Source organism: Plodia interpunctella, chromosome 18 (genome assembly GCF_027563975.2).
Source record: "Plodia interpunctella isolate USDA-ARS_2022_Savannah chromosome 18, ilPloInte3.2, whole genome shotgun sequence".
In the NCBI taxonomy this organism is placed as follows: Eukaryota; Metazoa; Arthropoda; class Insecta; order Lepidoptera; family Pyralidae; genus Plodia; species Plodia interpunctella.
In genome coordinates, this window is record NC_071311.1 from 9,468,143 (window position 1) to 9,488,958 (window position 20,816).

Sequence of the window (20,816 nt, forward strand, 5' to 3'; positions counted from 1 at the left end):
GCTACTTGATACCTTACGTCACGTCACTGTCAAAAAAGGTATAAAAATTTAGCTTTGTATTCTCTTCAGTCTTCTGTATTCTCTTTGGTTTAGTTATTAGTGGGTGGTTTATTTAGTTTACACCTAACCTATTCTGTTACTTCTACCGGCTCCAAATATTTCGTCGCCTTACTGAATGCATAGCTGTATTGGATATTAGGTACCGTACCGTATAGATATTATTTGTATTTCCTGCAGCGTGTCTTAGCTTGGCACGATTAATGACACACAGACCAACTGATACGAAGGGCGCTATTTACTGGTACGTATGGTCTAAATCACAAGTCTAAATGAAGCAAGTCTGAATGAAGGTGGTTTAAATATATATTAGGACAAATCACACAGATTCAGCTAGCCCCAAAGTAAGTTCTAGACTTGTGTTATGAGATACTAACTCAACGATACTATATTTTGTAACATATAAATAGATAAACATCCAAGACCCGGGACAGTGCTTAAGATACGGATGTCTTCTCCTGTGAACCAAAAAGTCCCAGTTTCGAATCCTACTCGTGCCACATGAGTATACCAATCGACTCGTATATAGTAGTTTTCATAGACCACCATTCGCTTCCCATAAAGGAAAACATGAGGCACACTGGTTGATTATGTATGTGATGGAAAAGGCAATGGCAAATCAATCCATTAAGAGTAATAGTGCCAAAAAAGTTGTTGTTTCATTCTACATAATGACCACAACTCAGTCATCAGGAATATGATTATGAAGAAGATCCTTCTGCATAATGATTTTGGTATTATGAGACATTTGTGATTGATGCCAACAATTTTATTTTATTTCAGGATATAAATGATGGATGTATCATTACAACATAAAATAGATTTGAATTATGCACACAAGAAACGGTCCAATTCTCTGAAATGGAGTATTGTCAATGGAGTGTTTCTGCTGGTGTTTGTTTATGATCTGTAAGTACCAGAAAGTGGTTTGTGTGTGTAGGTTAGCATTTACACAAATGAGCAACTTATTTCATTCTTGTGCGCTACCTACTTTACACAAATGAGCAACTTATTTCATTCTTGTGTGCTACCTACTTTACACAAATGAGCAACTTATTTCATTCTTGTGCGCTACCTACTTTACACAAATGAGCAACTTATTTCATTCTTGTGTGCTACCTACTTTACACAAATGAGCAACTTATTTCATTCTTGTGTGCTACCTACTTTACACAAATGAGCAACTTATTTCATTCTTGTGTGCTACCTACTTTACACAAATGAGCAACTTATTTCATTCTTGTGTGCTACCTACTTTACACAAATGAGCAACTTATTTCATTCTTGTGTGCTACCTACTTTACACAAATGAGCAACTTATTTCATTCTTGTGTGCTACCTACTTTACACAAATGAGCAACTTATTTCATTCTTGTGTGCTACCTACTTTACACAAATGAGCAACTTATTTCATTCTTGTGCGCTACCTACTTTACACAAATGAGCAACTTATTTCATTCTTGTGTGCTACCTACTTTACACAAATGAGCAACTTATTTCATTCTTGTGCGCTACCTACTTTACACAAATGAGCAACTTATTTCATTCTTGTGCGCTACCTACTTTACACAAATGAGCAACTTATTTCAATCTTGTGCGCTACCTACTTTACACAAATGAGCAACTTATTTCATTCTTGTGCGCTACCTACTTTACACAAATGAGCAACTTATTTCATTCTTGTGTGCTACCTACTTTACACAAATGAGCAACTTATTTCATTCTTGTGCGCTACCTACTTTACACAAATGAGCAACTTATTTCATTCTTGTGTGCTACCTACTTTACACAAATGAGCAACTTATTTCATTCTTGTGCGCTACCTACTTTACACAAATGAGCAACTTATTTCATTCTTGTGCGCTACCTACTTTACACAAATGAGCAACTTATTTCATTCTTGTGCGCTACCTACTTTACACAAATGAGCAACTTATTTCATTCTTGTACTTATTTATTTACTCAAGTGAACCAGCAGAGCAAGTTCATTGAAAGTGAGCTGAGTTAGATATTAGATAGATAGTTTTTTTAAACAGAAATCTTGTATGTGCGTCCACTAACTGGCACTAACAGAGTAACAATATTTTTTTGGCGGACAGATCATGCAAATGCTCGGGCTACACGTCACTACTGCACTACGTGGAGCTGGCGCTGGCGGCCGTGGCGTGCGCCAACCTGCTGCAGCACGCCACGCGGCTGCTGCGTGCGCCCCCCGCGGCCCCACACACCGAAGGTTTGTTATAATCATATTACATTGCCACCAAATCTACATGGAGCTTTCAGAATTCCTTGTTACAACTTGGAAATTCCCACGGGAGCGAAGCCCCGGGGCTTAGCTAGTATTATTATATATTAGCGTATGTCTATGTGTAGAGATCATCCATTCACTCAAGTATACTTTTAAGTATTTAACATCTTAGCTTATCTGTTAAGGCGTAAATAAACATATTTGGTGGGCAATGAATATAGAAACTGTCACTGCCACTTATTTGGCATTTATTCCCCTCAAGTGTTATCAGCGGATCCCGGGGCGTCGCCGGCGCGCGGAGACGCGGAGGGCTCGCCGCTCGCGCACTCGCCGGGCCTGCGCTGGCGCCCGCCCCCGCCGCCCTCACCCGCCCGCCCGCCGCCCTCGCCCCCCTCGCCGCCCTCGCCCCGACACGAGCTCCCGCTGCGCGACGAGTTCATCTCCGACAGAAGAGTGCTCGAAGCTTACCTCGGGTGAGTCTCTATTGCCAGTGAATCGGATATATTTTCTTGGAATCTTTTTAACAGAACACTACGCGAGTCACAATGAAAATGTTGAACTTGTGTTGTGTTTTTAGACAGCAGTCGCGGCAGGGCGCGCCTCCGCCGGAAGTTCGCTCGTGGCCCGCCAGCGCTTCGCCGCCGCCGCTCTACCAACTATCTGCACTCAACACCGGTATATTTTCTCGAGTTAGCACTCGTTCGAATATGGCCTTTCATTCTTTTCGCCACTTTTGAAATATCTATTTAGATATCAGACCGACTTCGAATGCAGAGTGATCTTTATCGCATCGTGTTTCAGAGGGTACGCTGGAGGAGGGCGGCGGCAGTCCGAGCGGGGCGGGCGCGGCTCCGCATGTGTGGCGGAGACTCAATGTGGACCCGCGGCGTCTCACGCAGTACAACTTCAACTTGCGGCTGTGGATCCACGTGACCATCCTGGAGCGCGTGGTGCGCGAGCTGGACGCGGCCGCCGCGCTCCCCGAGGAGCTGCGGCCGGGGCTGGCGCCGCTGGAGCGGCTGCGGGCGGCGGCGCGCGCGCAGCCGCGGCTGCGTGCGCTGCTGCCCTTCCTGGAGCTGTGCGCCGACCAGCAGTACCTGGTGCGGCGGCTGCGCGCGCTGGCGGCCGGCGGCTGTCTGAGCGAATACCGCTGGCGCGCGGGCGGGCCCGACTGGCGGCCGGGGCTGCCGGCCGACGCCGAGCTGGTGCTGCGGCTGGTGGCCGGCTACCTGGACCTGCAGCTGCCGGCGGGCGCGGCGCGGCCGTTCTCGGCGCAGCACCTGTCGGCGGCGCCGGCCAGCCCGCCGCGCGGCCCACACGTGCTGGCCATCCACCGCACGGCGCAGCAGCCGCCGCACTACGTGCTGCTGCGCGGCGAGGACACGCTGGAGCCGGGCGCGGGCCGCAACAACCTGCTGCACGCGCTGCTGCTGTTCCTGGCGGCGGCGGCGCAGCGCGACCCGCCGGCGCTGCAGCGCGTGCACCTCGGCCCCGCCGCGCTCAACATGCTGTGGATCATCGGCCGCTGATGCCGCATCGCACCTACCGTGTCCTAACGTCTTGTTATTATGTGCTGACATATCACAATTTGTTTTATGCTACAGAATACTTCAATAGACATGATCAAAATAAAATATTTTGCCCGCGACTTCGCCCACGTTTAATACGTGCGCCAGCTCATAGAACTAGATTTTGCGTGATACGAGTGGATTTATTATGTTCAGTTACGTTTAATTAAAATATGACAAAGGCTGATATATCTTGTAATTATACCTAAGTGAATGTTAATGTTTTAATTACTAGTAAAAAGTTTGACTTGAGAACATTTTACATCCTTGAACCCTTTTTGCCCGCGGCTTCTAGAAATCTATACCATATTTAAAGTTAAGCTTCTCTAAAACTATGAAAAGCACATCAGATATAAACCAACAAAGTCTTCTTACGTTGGCTAAGTTAATAAAGTGAGAAAAAGAGAGACAACATAAATAAACTCCTTTCCATATATAACCTTAGCAGATTAATATACGTAGTTCATACTATATAGTTTGAAATGTGGAAAAGGACAGGGTACCTATCATACCAGAAAAATAACTAATCCCGTAGGAAAAAGCTAGTCTATACATATAATAAAATTGAAGAAAGGCCAAATTTGTACATTGGATATTTTTTAAAATTCTTCATGGAATATACTTAGTTACTGATATAGATGACGAAAATATAGTTTTGGAAATTTTTGTCTGTCTGAACGCGCATCACTCGAAATCTACTGGACCGATTTTCTTGAAATTTGGTATGTAGGTACCTTATATACTGGGTTAACATCTTGATACATTTCATCCCTTCAAATATCCGTGAACCTGACCATTTCCCGTAGGATAATTGAAAACTAATTATGAATAATAAATGCCTCAGAATCCCGGGTAAACATCTTATAGACATTTCATCCCGGTAAATGAGGATCCTGTAGGAAAATTAGATAAATTTCATCCCGGTAAATGGTCAGGTTCCTGTAGGATAATTGAAAAACTAATTATGAATCAAAAATTCCTCGGAATCCCGGGTTAACATCTTATAGACATTTCATTCCGGAAATGAGGGGGATCTTGTAGGAAAATTAAAATAACAATCCACGGAGCCGATTTACTTTAAATTTTTGTAGAAAGGTGTAAATAGAATATAAACAAATTGTTTTTATCGATTAAAGTCTGATATAGATATAAGGGGCGCAGTATGTATCAATATTTCAGTATAAAACACTTGACTGACTGACTGACAGAAGGGGTGAAAGATTGTATGGGACTTAATACAATTTTCAAGATAAAAAGCATATACAGATAGTAAATACAAAAAGTGTTTAATTTACTTTTGTGGTTAATAAAAAACCGGGACGTAAAACGTCATGGAAAATGGGACGGCACGCGTTGCAAAAAGCGGGAGTGAGAGTAGGAGCGGGAAATAGGAAGGAGACACGTAGTGGGAAACAGGACAGGACACATTGCAAAAAACATGATGGCACAATATGTAAGAAAACGGTACGGGATATCTACTTTACATTACATAGCAGGAAGCGGGATTGGACAAGTTTACGGGACGAGACACCCAGCGGGAATCAGAAAATTGAACTAAAGATGACAAAAAATGCGAATTTGAATCATATATGTTTACCAGTCTTACAGAGTACGCGATAAAAAATTACTGAGATTTTGCTATGAAATTCACGCGGGCGAAGCCGCGGGCAAAAGCTAGTGTAGTAATAAAACCTTAATTTGTACTTAGGTGTATATTTTTAACACTTAAAATTAATCACCAATTTTCTTACATACATTAATTAATAAACACTGTTTAGAAGTTTCAAATGCACTAGGTTTATGATAATGTCAATTAATTCATGCTTAGTAAAACATGGTAATAAAATATCTTTATCACAAGTGTATAAGTTTGAGCCCGTAAATATCTATTGACAATAATGATGAGATGAAAAAATTCTGGAATCAAGCGGGAATTGAAACCGCGCCTGGGGACAGTGCCGGGACAATCCGGGACAGTGCTCTTAACCACTGAGCTATCGAGACCATGCCAGCCATGATAGCTCAGTGGTTAAGAGCACTGTCTGAAAAAGCATGTGTGAAATCTGTACATGTACACTAAATCCATTTAAATATCTATTGACAATTTGTAGTCCACTCAAGGTCGAACCATTCTATTTGAAATTAAAACCAATATCAACTCTCTAAATATGAACATATCACAGAGCAGCATGAAGAGTCATCGTTCATCATCGGAGTGCAAATCTCGTGTGTCGGCGAGGTGCTGGCGCAGCGCGGCGTGCAGCGCGTCCACGAAGCGCAGCAGGTCGGGCCGCGGCTCACAGTGCAGCGCGCGCGCCAGCAGCGGCAGCCGGCGCAGCGCCCGCGCCGACAGCCGCGCCGCGCCCGCCTCGCCCGCGAGCGCCCACAGCCGCAGCGACGCGCGCGCCGCCTCGCTCTCCGCGAACCGGGAGCCCTCCAGCACGCGCAGCGCGAACAACCGCTCGCCCGCGCGCGGCCACACCACGCCGCGCGCCGCCAGCTCACCACAGCAGCCGCGCAGGATCTCGTACGCAGCGCGCGCCGTCGGCGGGCCCACCAGCCGCTTCACGTCGGCGCGGTCCACGAACGCGACGTCGATGGCGCCCGTCACATTGGAGGTGGCTAGCACGAGCGCGTTGGGATGCCGCCGCAGCCGGTCCAGCTGCGTGAGGATCGCGTTGACGGCGCGGATGGAGTCGGACGGCTCGAGGCCGGCGAGGGCGGCGCGCCGCGCGTGCGCCAGCGACTCCACCTCGTCCACGAGCACGCAGGCGAGCAGCCGCCGGTCCTCCACGATGTCGCGCACGCGCTCGAACAGGCGCGCCACCAGCTTGCCGCTCTCCGAGAACCACTTGGAGAAGAGCCCGTGCGCGTTGATTTCGAGCAGCCGCGCGCGTGGGAAACGCTCGCCCAGCCGGATGGCCAACTTCTGCGCGAGTGCTCGACACAGGCTCGTCTTGCCGGTGCCCGGGGGCCCGTGCAGCAGCACTACTCGGTTACATCCGACTATGGTGGGATTCACGCCGCGATCGGCGAACTCGAAAGCGGTCTCCGCGAATCTCAATGTGTCTTCTTTCAACTTCGAATCGTACACCAAGCTTTCCCACAATCCGTGAAACTCCTCTGAAGGCAACGACCACACGTCGGCGGCAGCTAACTCTTCACCAGAAGCGTTGTCAGTCATAGTATCTGTCTCCACACCGAAACAGTCTAATTTATATATGTGGTACAAGAATTCCGTATTTGTCATTTGTACTTCAGAATCATGATCTATATCACAGAAAGTAATGGATTGTACATGCTCGTTCAATTCAACATTTTCTTCTAAATCTTTATCACTAAGTGTGGTACCGGGACTTATACAGGAAAACCTAGCAAGGTACGAATGCACTATTCCTTTTATGAAGTCTTTACTTTCATGGCTTTTCCTTTTCTGTACAATCTCAACATGAAGTGGGGCATTCATGTTTGTTATATCATAGGTCGTTTTACTCTTTGCAGACAGCATTCACTTCACACAAGTGTAATTTTGATTAGTCCATTCTAGAATTTAGACTTTTACCTAAGTACTAAGTAAGCTATGCATGAAAAACTAATATTATTCACGTTTCTATTTTGAATACAACTTTATCTTCAACTTTCACCAAAACTTACAAAATATACGTTACGTAGGTAGGTCGGTATTTGAATTGGAAGGACAGTGGCAGTACTGGCAGTGGCAACTTTTTGGTTGTCTGGGTTTGAGTTTGTCTGACAACTCTGACATAACATGAGACATGACAGACATGAGGAAGGAAACCCACCACTATGGATTTAGTAAGTACTTCGTCGGAGTACCTACTAATTCCATGCCGCCACTATTCCAGTCTTATCCCACAGTATGTTAGGTACACAAAAACTTTGCCGTCTTTTGCTATGTCGATTAAAACGTTTATTTTAGAGTACTTTATTAATCCTTTCATTATGTAGGCATTCGTTTGTGAAAATACACAACAATGTAGCATATTCCGATGCCGAAATATTGGGAAAAATCGTTTTCTATAAAATAAAAAAAAATCCAAAACTATAGAATACGCCTCACACTTTAAAATTTTCGAGCCAGTAAACGGTCGAAAAGTAGCTAGAAGACTTATTAAAATATAGTCTTCATACAGGTAAGATCTTCAGTGAAAATCAAGTTTATACATAACCTAAAATAGTGTTATTATTTTCAGGACACTCCATGAAATCCTTCCTTTTGCCTTTAATTTCACACCACGATTGCGTAGAAGGTATTTTTGGTGGTAAATCTGCAACAATATTGAAAATTGGGGCTTTTGTCTCCATTGGCACCTTACCTTACCTTAGTTGTACTAGTAGTGCCATCTGCGCTGAGCTTTGCGTAACATGCCCTATTTCATGGCGATACTAGTTTATTTCATCATTCAATGCATTCATGTCAAACTTTCATTCACTATGATTCATCGTCAGTGTTCATTTCATTCATTCTTCCACCATTGTCTTCTTTTTCTGTAGGTTTTTGATTTTTCTTTCATTGATGGCGTAAAATTTTGCACGATAAGATCTTGTACAACAATTTTCGGTTCAGAACAATATTGCAATACCTAGTAATAGGTATTTGAAGTTGTTATTTGTAAATTATATACACTTATTGGTTTCGTGAAAAGCAGTAATCATGAGAGTGGAGCTATGTTTGCCATTGGCTCTTCTATTTTTAACCAATGGTCTTCCCTCAAATGCGCAAAGTGAGTACCTACCTACCTATTCGAATTTCATTTAGATACATACTATTAGGTATTATAGTTAATTGTTAAGTAAACATTGATTAAAATTGAAATTTCAGTTTTCTTGAACACATTATTGATCTGTCAAGCATGGGATGGGGCGTTTTTGAATTTATTATAATACCTACCTACTCAAAACTGATAGACGAACCTACTACTAACCTAGTTAATTGGTACGCCTATTTACATGGAGACGAGACTGATACATTTCACACATGTTAATTTTTTTCAACATTCTTTTCCGATCTGAAATTGAATATAGAGGAATTAAGATGACCTTCAGCATATTGATATCCTTGTGTCCATTACAAATTGAAAGACATTACAAATATTTTTGTTGTCTGAATATTATACAAAGTAGGTAAGGTACATAGCAACATAAACTCTTTGTTTTGGTGTTTACATAATCTTGTCAAGATTGAAATATAGAATTTAAAAAAAAATTGTAAACCATGCACAACAGTCAACTAAGATTTAATTTTATTGTAATTGTGTATATGTATGTATCTATTCTGTTTTTTTAATAAACTATTTAAAAATCCTTTTTTAAATAGTTTGTTACTCGTCTGTCAAGACCCTTTTTTTCAGGAATGCATAAAGGTATCAAGTTGAAAATAATACCAAACTAGCTTTTGCCCGCGTGAATTTCATAGCAAAATCTCAGTATTTTTTTTATCATGTACTCTGTAAGACTGGTAACATATATGATTCAAATTCTCATTTTTTCTCATCTTTAGTTCAATTGTCTGTTTCCCACTGCGTGTGTCGTCACGTAAACTTATCCAATCCCGCTTCTTGCTATGTAATGTAAAGTAGATATCCCATACCGTTTCCTACATATTGTGCCATCATGTTGTTTGGAATGTGTCCTGTCCTGTTTCCCACTATGTGTCTCCTTCCCATTTCCCGCTCCTACTCTCACTCCCGCTTTCTGCAACGCGTGCCGTCCCATTTTCCATGACGTTTTACGTCCCAGTTTTTTATTAACCACAAACATAAATTAAACATTTTTTGTATTTACTATCTGTATATGCTTTTTATCTTGAAAATTGTATTAATTCCCATACAATCTTTCACCCCCTTATAAAGGGGTTGAGGGTTAATTTTCAGAAAAATCTGAAACACGTATTCATTACTTTGTTGTAAACAACCAAAATCCAAATTTTCAAGTCACTAACTTCAACGGTGTAGAACTTTCATATTTACAGGTTTTCACCCCTTTCACCCCCTTCGGACATACATACATGCACTCTACATTCTACCCGTGTACCAATTTTTATAAAAATACATCCAGTAGATTTTGCGTGAAATAGTAACAAATATACAACCAAGGAGAACACAACCAGAACACTCCAATACACAGGAGATTACAACCAATGATTATATTCCCCTTGCATACAACACATACATCCTCACAAACATTCGCATTTATAACCTATTAGGTAGTAGGACCGTATGATTATATAATTTTTACATATACTTATTGTGACATTATAGGTAAATAATGGATTTAGTTTTTATAATTATCATTACATTGTATAATAACAAAATCGCTTCCCTCTGTCCCTATAGATCCCTTAAAACTACGCAATAAATTTGGATGCGGGTTCTTTTAATAGTATGATTCCTGAGGAAAGTTTACGTGTATCATTTATTATGGTTTTACCTGAGCGAAGCGGGGTCGGGCCGCTAGTCAATACAAAGTATAAACTTATAGTATACTTATACCTAAATAAGACCTATATTTGTCAATTCCGTAAGTCAGCAGTAGACTTAGTTTTAAGTAATTTTTTGACGTCAATAAGTGATGTACCTAGGTATATCATTTTAGGTTGAGTAAATAATTGTGAAATTTTATATTGTTTCGCAAAGGGAACCCTGAAAACATAACTTGCGGAATCAAGTGGTTATATCTACAAAGTGTTTGTTTACTCCAATATGCAAATAACTTGAATATAATAGTATTTATACAAGATAAATGTAGGTACTTTGTTTTATAGTCTCTGCATTACTGGTATCACAACGGAGTGTTTTGCGTCGAAAACGTGACAAACATGATAACTAGGCGATGGTCGAAGTTCGCTAAAAGCACGTCAGGAGCTAGCATTGCAACAACGTAGCGAGATTGCCCCGTTCCGTTCGGCAACACCGGCACGGGCGAGCGCACACCAGTAGGCTTACTCTCGAAATCAATCTCAATCTCAATTTAGTCTCAATGCAATTCCAATCACAATTTTGTTTGTTACTCTTGAAGTCATTACTATTGCGATTGTATTGGCATTGGGATTGTGTCGTAATTGTCGATTCCACTGTACGTCAACATGACATCAACCTGTCAGCCACGGAAATAGAACAAATGAATGAACGAGAACTTTAATAAAAATTATAAAATTTAAGTAATTTTAAAGAAAAATATTTATATTCAGAGGTACTTTTATCAAAAATGCTTATTTCTTACTAATAACATATTTTTTAGACAAGAATGATCAAATTAAATTTTTGAATCGGCTTATTTGGCTGTATGAGTTTATTCCTGTGTCTCAACATGTGTAGAGTTTACAAAAAAAAGTCATAACATAAAACAACCAGCCGACGGCCGGTTACACTTACTTATTAAACCTATGCAAAAAGAAATAAATCAATCAGCTGAAGCTGAAAATCTATATTGTGTTTTAAGTGCTCTGCGCTCTTAAGTTTGTGGGACGAAGTTACCAAAAATGAAGTTTAAAGTTGCTACAATATTCACGGCACAACAACGTTGTTTCTTCTTTTACACTCCGAAATCAAGGTACGTATTTTTATTAGTATGTATGTTGTGAATATGTTTATTATTAACTAGCTATTTTATATTGTAAAAGTGATCTTAAAGTAGAATAATATGCTGGGCTAAGGTTAGCTTTGAAATACTTGAGTAAAGTTAAATATCTATCAATATTAGTCATGTACTAAATCATAATTATTTCCTTTTCATGGTTTAGTATTGGGCGGAAAAGAAGTCTGCCTTGAAGAAGCTGTGCAACGGGCTCAGTCCATGAGGCGCACTGGCGGTAGCTTAGATATGGTGCTAGGGCTGTCACTACTTTTTATTTATTTGTGGCAGTCAGTGGCAGTCATGGGTGGTGGGTGACTCTCTTGCCACAGGTACCAGAGGAATAGCTGTAGACCCCTTTCCACAAAGTAATGTGAGTAAAATAAAAAATTACATTATATTTGTTTATTCATTATAGTATTGGTCTTTCTTATGCCAAAAGGGCTTGAATTTATTTGTAACAAATGTTTATTTAAATTTAAAAAAAATACATAAATTATAATAATGATCCGCTGAATACATTCAACATTGAAATAAAAGTTAAAGGAAAAAATTATAGTAAAATAACAGTAAAAAACAAATAATTCATTTTGCACACAATTGTAATATACATCTATGTGCATAATTCAGTTATGTGATATATAATAACTTCCTTTCTTTTGCAGTCTCGCCCTTCTATATTAATAGACCTGCCATCCACATCACAGGCTGCCACTGAAACCCTGGAAATAGAGCAAGAAATTCATATTCATAATCCACAGCCTCCTGTGGAGGTAGGGCTGCAGGTAGAACACAGCGAGCAGCAAGGTGAAAAAAGTTTTGTAGGCATTATATGATTCCATACTAATATTTATGAAGTTTTGTTTAGATTTTTAAATGTTATTTAAATAATAATTTATTAAATACAAATTATATTAGTGTTCTCTGTATTTTAGGTCAATAAAGATTATAAACAATAAATATATTTTTTTAACTTAATGATTGTTTTTATACTTCCTGTGAGGATATTCCCAACCAAATATTACTCATTATCACACACCACATGCTGCCCACAATTGTCGCACAAGATTTGCTCTAGCTTCTATACCCCTTTGCAGCTCTATAGAAGCTCCACCTCTTTCTTGTAGTGCAGGTTCTACATCAACAGTTAGGTCTGTATGTCATTAGGGTTCTCATCATCTTCCACTATTAAATGTGCCCGGTTACACATATTGTGGAGCATGCAGCAAGTGTTTATAATTTTTGTTGCTACAACAGGGTAATAATGTAACACTCTATATTTTATGTGTTTATGCAGAACACTCGGGCTGTTTAATGCTGCAGTCACATCCCTCAATGCTCGAGATAATGATTGCTGTGACATGGGAGTACCTAGTATCCCGCCAGTCGCAAAGAATGAAAGTGCTATTAGTATCTGTAAACCAAAACCAATTTATTAAACACAGGTTCTTTTGTGTTTCAGTATCACAAACAAACACATAATTCCAAACAAAATTACCTTGTATTTTTTACTGATATCATTTCTCGTTTTTGGAGTTTGCATCAAGGGTTCAAATTCTTAGCACAATCCATAAAAAAATGCCTTGGTGACACAATAATTTCGCTTAAACTCGTCGTCAGTCATAGCAAGGGTTTTATCGGCGTATCGAGCATTCCTACGCAAATTACGAGTTTCTCGCAAATCCTTCCTATAGACATCACTAAAAATTACGCTTTGCAACACCAAACGAACCATTTTATGCACTTTTTCACAGCTAAAATGTTAACTCAATTCTAACAAAGTTACTCTTTCGCTATTGTTACAATATCCAATAATAACACAATTTCAACGCAATATGGAGCTGTCAAAGTGGCTTCAAGAGTAACGATCTCAAGTTCCAAAACTCAATCCCAATGAAATTTAGTTCATTCAATATCCGCACCAATGTGGCGCTAGTGTTAAATTCAAGAGTGCCAAATGACGTTTCTTGCATTGAGATTGGGATCGTATATTGGGATTGTGATTCGAGAGTAAGCCTGCAGCTCGGCTCGATAATGGAATGGAGACGCACCATATCTACACCCCGCCTACAACCTACTTAGCTCCGAATTGCTCTACTGCTCACATACTCTTATCACACTGGCTGATGCTATCATTGTTTTATATGTTGCGATCAGATTTAATGAAACTAGTGCCTGGAGTCAAGATTACGAAATCTAAACGGAAATACGTACCATTTAAAGTAGGTACATACTTAAATTTATAATGACGCACGTGGCGTGCGGTTAATGGCTTGAATGTAATCTATATTATTTTTTATTATAATAGACAGAGTTCGTTTGACTACTATCTAGCCTGATGTGATGCTATTTAATCTTGGTAGGCTCAGAAAACATCGTTAAGGAAGAAAAAGGTAATTAGGTACTAACTTTTGCAGCATGAAAGAGGTTCGATGGAGAAGAATATGGACCACATGTGTGAGTCTTAGGTGGTTTCAGGGAGACTGGTGCCATGCGCTCGAGGAGTCGCTTGAGGACGCTTGAGAACAACGGTCTTAAACTAAAACTGTTGCGAAGAAATAGTACGACAGCAACACTACAGAACCACCCACCTGTATGCATAGGCGAGGACCTGACGTACGGTCCTATTTCAATATCTAGGATCTATTCCACACATCCGATGACATCGATATGGATATCAAGGCCGCATGACAACGCATGAGCAAACAAGTGGCGGGAGCTAACTGGTGTCATTTGATCAGAAGACCCATCCTTTTGTACGGCAGCGCGTTGCTCTGGATGTGGGAAATACATCCATGATTCATCCATGCATTAATGGGGCACGGCTCTTACTGTGGGATTTCCCACACTTCCTTTTTCATTTCTTTAAACCAGGTGCCCCCGCCCAGTTCTATTTTAATGTCGCCAATCTAGAAATTACGTCTTGCGCAAAATACATTCAACACGAATGTTTTTCTAATATATTAAACAGTTTATTATCGTAAATCTTAACAATATTAGCTCTGTTAAATTTGCTATTTGCTATCTATAGTATAAAATTGGCGATACAAACTTCAATGATCTCTCTTTTTGCGGCCTGGAAGTGTGGCTACACGGTATAATGTTCTATTTTGGACACTTGACTTTTGACAAAAAAGTTCACTGCGCCGATGTCACAAAAGCGATGCTTTTTTAGTTATGTCAAATACGAAGTATATAGGTACTCGTTGTTGAGTGTTCTGTTACATTTAAAAATGTGTAACGGCAGATGAGTTACTGCCTCCAGCCAGCCTCACACAGTTCTGTATCCCTTCTGAGCGGCTTAAATATTAGATAATATTGTACTGCATGGAATGCGTATTTGTAATACAATATTTATTGACGATAGGTTCCTATCATCCAATCGCGGTCGTTCTAACTTCTTATTTATTCCTTAATTTGATCTCTATGTCTCGTTTTGATATTGTCCATAACATTCTAAAATTAAACTGTAACAACCACGTAGGTACACTAGTTTAAGTAGGTAGATCAGTTTTGGATTTTTAAAAATCCAAGATTTGCAAAAGTACGTACAAAGAGCAATCAGCGCTACAGGGGTATGGAAGAGTAGAGCGCGATGACCACAGAGTGTGTGCCGTGCGCAGAGTCTCCGACTGAGCGGTCGGTGGTGGTGGAGGCGGGCGCGCCACTGGTGGTGGAGTGTGAGCTGCGCGTGGAGCAGCTGGCGGAGTGGCGGCTGGAGGGCCGCGTGCCGCCCGCCGACCTGCGGCCCGCGGCCGAGTCCGCGCCCGCCGACGGCTGGCTGACGGCGCGGCTGCGCGCGCCCGCTGCGCGCCCCGCGCACGCCGGCGTCTACACGTGCGCGCCGCCCGACGCGCCGCTCCGGCACCGAGTGCGCGTGCAGCTGCGCCCGCTCGCCGCGCCCGCCGCTCCCGCCGCCGGTACCCGCCGCAGCGTAGTGTTGCACGGAGATCTACCGTCTCAGTACATGCTGGAGCGCTTTGCTGTTGTTTTGTCCGTTTTTAGTAGATTTATCTCGGTATTTAACTAGCTAAGTAATCTGTCGGTAGTTAGTGGTCAGTATCTATAACGGTCACGGGAGGGCTGGCTCTCCAGAACAGATAAACGAATGACTCGATTTGAACAGAGATCGTATGCAAATTTTGATTAGTAAACGTTATCATAACTGAGATTTGTATGAAAACGAAACGACGGCATCGCAGGTTTATCGCGAGGGCTGTGGCGGCGGCCGCCACCGGCCGGTAGTCATTACAGCGAACCGTCCCGTGAAGGTTATATTATCGTTGTGTAATTTTAGAATGACTAGAACTGTAGTTAGAAATATCAACTATTTAATTTTTTGTGAATATACATGTATAATATTAGTAAAGTGATATTTTGTTTTGACATATAGGTAAATGATCAGTAGTCTGAATGTATCGTTAAGTTGAATCTTCAACCAACGCTTTGCCAGAAGGAAGCCACGTAAATCGTATTGAGGTTAAATTCCTAGATAGACAGTTACTATGAGTTAGTTATAGGACGTGTATAGCTTTTGACCGTGCATCAAGACCACGCACTGCGTGCTGTATGATATTTAAATAGTTAAATACTTGGTTTATGTAATGTTACGGAAATAATTAATTACTGTATCCTATCAGCCTCGGCCGCGTCCTCGTGTATGCATATTGTCAGAGTTGATTAAACTTTAATAGCCGTATGAATCGTTGTAATAAAAATTTACGTATATTCAGTAGTCGACTCGTGGTAACTATAGCTTTCTGCACATTTGTTATTTTCGTAATCACACTAAAATATCCGAAGCTTTGCTTCACGCCCAATTGAATTAAGCATGAATTGATCGGCTCATGTTCATGTCAAATCATCTCTTATTCGATTACCTTTTAATTGGTTTATTCCAAAAGATACTTAGAATATTCCCATTTATCTTAGAATAAGATTATAAGTGCGTTGTGCAGATGTGTGACACTTGTTGCAGACACGGAGGCGAGCGCGGCGGCCAGTGAGCACGCGGCCGAGCTCGGCGAGCCCGACTTGTACTTCGAGCGCTCCTTCGACCTCAACTGCACCAACCCCTCCCTCCCCAAGGACACCTACGTCTGGTGAGCGCTATTGTTGCAATATCATATACAATCAGAGGCCATTCTACTGGCACTCACCGCTCGCCGTTGTCTTATCTTTATCACGCTGGCGTCGAGGTCGTGACGTTTTTTACTTGATAATGTGATTTTTTTTTATCTTTTTGGCTAAATGCATTATTGTACAACATTTATTGTACGAGAATATAAATTATCTTCATACGATATAGTAAAAGAATATTTTAAATCCTGTTGATTAATTTGTTTGTTACTACTTCACGTTTCATCTACTCGAATCGATCTTTAAATTCAGCATAATTTGTAAAAAAGGAAAGTCACACGACGGAACGAAACAGAATGTTGATGGAACAAAGCTTTTCGGTTGGAAACTTGTCTGTCTTGCATGCATCTTATCTGTCGGTTTGAATATATTTAGGTCTAAGAACAAGACGGAGGTGTCGAAGTTGAAGGAGTTGGGCGAGCTGCGCTTCGAGCTGCTGGAAGATGGCGCGATCTTGCGTGTGAAGCCGGCGCTTGAAAATGATTTCGGTGACTACACGTGTGCGACCGGCGCCGGCTACCAGCGCAGCTGGCGCGTGTGGGCGCGTCCGCGCGCCAAGCTCGTCGCCAACACCAACGTGGTCGAGGGACAGAAGCTCAAGCTGACCTGCAAGGTGTGTGTAACTGCATCCCGATATCGACAAGACAACCCTAATACTAAGGTTCTATAAAAGATCTCGTCTCTTTTCTCATTCGGCCGACGAGTGACAAAGCGAAAGCAGTGACTGATAAAATCTAAAATTCTAAGCTGTAAATGGTGTGGAAAATGTAGCGCAAAGTCTAGTCTAAGGAAAGTTGTAAATTATCATTCTATATGTTACGGCTAAATCCCGAAGTGCGGTCGCACCTTGAGTATAGTGCTTAGTGATGCCGTCTAGTCGTCTAGCGACTATAGTGATAATGTCGTCGCAGGTGCTGGGCAAGCCGACGGCGGGCGCGGTGACGTGGAAGTACAACGCGACGGCGCAGGGCCCCGAGCTGACGCTGGCGAGTGGCGCGCGTGACGGGCGCGTGACGCTGGCGGCGGCGGACAACGTGACGGACAGCGTGCTGGTGCTGGCGGACGCGGCACGCGCGGACGCGGGTTTGTATTCCTGCGTGCCCGGCGTCGCGGGCGAGCGCGCCACCACCACACTGCGCGTCAAGGACATGTACGCGGCGCTGTGGCCCTTCCTGGGGATCTGCGCGGAGGTGTTCGTGCTGTGCGCCATCATCCTCGTGTACGAGAAGCGCCGCACCAAGCCCGAGCTCGACGACTCCGACACCGACAACCACGACCAGTGAGCGCTGGCCGCTGGCCTCGCACGCTCGCTTCGATCGGTTAACGCCGAATGTTGTTTTTATTAATATATTAAGCGTAAGTCCATGTAAAAATTCTGATAACGACGCGATAGGCGTCCCGGGTCACCGCGACCCCTCATCCTCATACTAACCGCGACCCGAGATAAGAATAAGAAACGACATCAATACATTATCAGTCTTCAGGTATTCTGCTCACAGTTCGTATAACATTAATTGAAATATTATTATATGAACTGTGACCTAAATACAAACCTGTTTAAGTAATTAAGCGATTTTATTTATAATTTTTTTATTTGGTTATTACTACCACTCGCGAGCTAGTGTTAATATTAGAAAGATTTTATTGAATTTAATAATTATGTCCGTTATTATTGTATAAAAAATAACTTATTCACGATAGTAGTAATGTTAGTGCGGAGTGTCACTGCCTGTAGTCTGCCTCACGCTGTGTACTTCAGTTCCGTAGTCAATAAAATCATTATGTTGAACAATTCGTTTTATTATTTAAACGTAATCTAGTTTCAATTTCAACAATTTTAATCTTTTTTTCTCCCAATCAATGCACGCGCAGTCGATTAACCAAACTCTCGACTATGTGCACTTTACATAGTCGATCATTCAAAGACAGACTAGAATGTTTAGCATACAAAGTGTGTGAAGTTTCTATGACTCATGGATTTAATAAGTAGGTACCTACTTCGTACAACCGGAATACCTGCTAATCCCATGCTATGACTAAATATACACTTCATCGCATGTCAATGGCAAAACTAATGCCTGCTCCACACTGTCGCCGAAGCATGGATTTAAAATGTACACGGAATACCTACTCATTCCATGCGCCGAACTCAATAGACGCAAATTGGAGTGCTTTTATTTTTAAATACCTGGGTCACTGGATCTCGGAGGACCTCTCGGATGTTGTCGACATTGAGAGGGAGCGAAGGGCGTTGGGCTGTCCGCGGGAATATGCTGGCTCGTAGATTTGCCAAATGCTCACAGGATGTAAAAGTTTCCCTATTTAAAGCATATTGCCAGTCCTTTTACACCTGCAATCTATGGGTCAGCTATACTCAGAGGGCAGTCAACGCACTTCGCATTCAGTATAAGAACATATTTAGAATGCTGTTGGGGCTTCCAAAACATTGTAGGACTTCGGGTATTTTTGCGGAGAGGCGCACTGATGGTTTTCATGCAATCATTAGAACGTAATCGGAGCAGCACCAACGGCATTCTAAATGTGTTGTCTGACAGGGTTGACTGTGCAATAATGAGACACTGGGTCGAGATTCATGTGTCACACACATGAATCTCGATACAGTGACTCAATTCGTTTTAAAATACATGGACTTTTGCTTACTAACATAGGTTAAGAATTCTACTAACAATTTATGCATTTTATGAACTGACAAATAAAGAATTATTATTTACCACAATGAAAAACCAGCATACCGAATCCGCCAACGATTTCGCAGCAGTGTGGAGATGGCATAATGAAAAAAAAACAGAAACATGGGACTCGCTAGCGTCTGCGTAAAAAATATCTAGGTATGAAGAAAGGGTAGGTACAGCGCCTCTAGTGTTTACTTAAAGAACTAAAACTTCACTGAAAACCTAATGAAATAATTGCTAGCGAGTCTGTCAAACGAGTGGCTTTTTGTAGTAGTTTCTCTATGTACTCCGTACAACCGAACTACTTATTAAATCCATGACCATCGACAAATAAGAGGCGTGAAAAGGTGTAAAGCATCTATCAAAATTGTTTATTTTTGCATCATAGAGTATTTATTTATTTAATCATCTTACTGGTAATGGTAGTATTACCAGTAAATTATATACTTGGTTTTTTGAAAATAATGTCGGCAAGAAGATATTTTAGCATGGAATATGTTAACAAGGCAATTAGCAAGCTAATTGGAAATCCCCTTAGGCACATTAGTGAAAATCCTAACTAATATTATAAATGCGAAAGTAAGTTTGTTACCTCTGTACGCTCTATCTACTAAACCGATCTTCTTGAAATTTGGACTTGTGACGGATAAGGACATTGGGTCCTATCATCCTGGAAAAATAACTGATTCCGTGGGAAATCAGAAGCTAATAATTTTATAAAGACTCAATAAAGATGAAGCTTTTGATGATTTGTGTGATATGTTAGCCATTACACAGATTTGAAATCCACACAAAGAGACTGGAGTCCAAGGTGTCTTATTGGATATAAAAAACATATATTAAAACATATAAAAACATATACTTACTGTTTAGCTACTAGATGGCTCTGGGATTATATGATTGCTTCTAGCTAGCCCCATTTGAAATTTTAGCACACTTTTATAAGGTAAATTATTTAAAAACTAGCTGATGTCCGCGACTTCGTTCGCGTGGCCGATCAACTTTGGGTAAGTCAAAATTATTAGAGAAATTTAACTGTACAGACAAAACGTAACGATACTTATACAGAAGATGCTCATCAGACTTAAAAATGTTTGTTAACGTATATTTGTATATTTCCTATAGTTTAGCTGGACCATTACGACTCTTCTTCAGGTGTTCCAGATTTTCGACTTTTATACTTCAACAGGAAATGCTCATCAGACTGGACAACTTTTGTTAAGACATCATTCCTTTATTTCGTATAGTTTAGCTGGACCATCATGGGTCTGTATCAGGTGTTCCATATCTTCGATTTTTTAAAAGTCTACAGAAATTGCTCCATCAGGCTGACAACTTTTGTTCAGGCTCTTTTGTCATATCTGTTATAGTGTAGCGAGTCTGTTGGAGTTCATCATCAAGTGTTCTATATCTTCAATTTTTATACGTCATCAGAAAATGCTCATCAGGCGAACAATTTTTGTTAAGGTGACTTTTCTATATTTCATACAGTTTAGCTGGTCTTTGGGTTCTGCTAGA

The 20,816-nt window shown here is 41.4% G+C and overlaps 3 protein-coding genes and 1 long non-coding RNA gene across 5 annotated transcripts; 3 read left to right on the plus strand and 1 right to left on the minus strand.

Annotated features, from left to right (window-relative positions):
- The first annotated feature begins 54 nt into the window (after window positions 1-54).
- On the plus strand, window positions 55-4,128 carry LOC128677740 (uncharacterized protein). 2 transcript variants are annotated; one of them, XM_053758793.2, is made up of 6 exons: window positions 55-199; window positions 841-966; window positions 2,157-2,290; window positions 2,568-2,778; window positions 2,883-2,980; window positions 3,107-4,128. In XM_053758793.2, the coding sequence occupies exons 2-6, from the start codon at window positions 848-850 to the stop codon at window positions 3,832-3,834; spliced, it is 1,290 nt and encodes a 429-aa protein (XP_053614768.1). In that variant the 5' UTR covers window positions 55-199; window positions 841-847; the 3' UTR covers window positions 3,835-4,128. The 2 variants fall into 2 exon arrangements, with proteins under 2 accessions (XP_053614768.1, XP_053614769.1); XM_053758794.2 differs by having other exon boundaries at window positions 60-301.
- Window positions 4,129-5,566: 1,438 nt separating this feature from the next.
- Window positions 5,567-7,600, minus strand: pch2 (pachytene checkpoint 2). Its single transcript, XM_053758792.2, has one exon. The coding sequence runs from the start codon at window positions 7,379-7,381 to the stop codon at window positions 6,071-6,073; it is 1,311 nt and encodes a 436-aa protein (XP_053614767.1). The 5' UTR covers window positions 7,382-7,600; the 3' UTR covers window positions 5,567-6,070.
- Window positions 7,601-8,349: 749 nt separating this feature from the next.
- Window positions 8,350-18,397, plus strand: Bsg (Basigin). The gene is made up of 5 exons (XM_053758507.2): window positions 8,350-8,618; window positions 15,090-15,386; window positions 16,445-16,568; window positions 16,981-17,218; window positions 17,517-18,397. Exons 1-5 carry the CDS (start codon window positions 8,549-8,551, stop codon window positions 17,886-17,888), a joined length of 1,101 nt encoding a protein of 366 aa, XP_053614482.1. The 5' UTR covers window positions 8,350-8,548; the 3' UTR covers window positions 17,889-18,397.
- On the plus strand, window positions 10,831-12,444 carry LOC128677566 (uncharacterized). Its single transcript, XR_008405541.2, has 3 exons — window positions 10,831-11,445; window positions 11,636-11,839; window positions 12,132-12,444. It is a non-coding gene; the product is annotated as an uncharacterized LOC128677566 (long non-coding RNA).
- Window positions 18,398-20,816: the final 2,419 nt, after the last annotated feature.

Bases quoted from the DNA above. Each gene is read 5' to 3' on its own strand.
- LOC128677740 (XM_053758793.2), top strand. From the start codon at position 848: ATGATGGATGTATCATTACAACATAAAATAGATTTGAATTATGCACAC. The intron at 967-2,156 runs GTAAGTACCAGA...TTTGGCGGACAG, and splicing joins CTGGTGTTTGTTTATGATCT to ATCATGCAAATGCTCGGGCT. The intron at 2,291-2,567 runs GTTTGTTATAAT...ATTCCCCTCAAG, and splicing joins CGCGGCCCCACACACCGAAG to TGTTATCAGCGGATCCCGGG.
- pch2 (XM_053758792.2), bottom strand. From the start codon at position 7,381: ATGCTGTCTGCAAAGAGTAAAACGACCTATGATATAACAAACATGAAT.
- Bsg (XM_053758507.2), top strand. From the start codon at position 8,549: ATGAGAGTGGAGCTATGTTTGCCATTGGCTCTTCTATTTTTAACCAAT. The intron at 8,619-15,089 runs GTGAGTACCTAC...TGCCGTGCGCAG, and splicing joins TCTTCCCTCAAATGCGCAAA to AGTCTCCGACTGAGCGGTCG. The intron at 16,569-16,980 runs GTGAGCGCTATT...GAATATATTTAG, and splicing joins CCCAAGGACACCTACGTCTG to GTCTAAGAACAAGACGGAGG.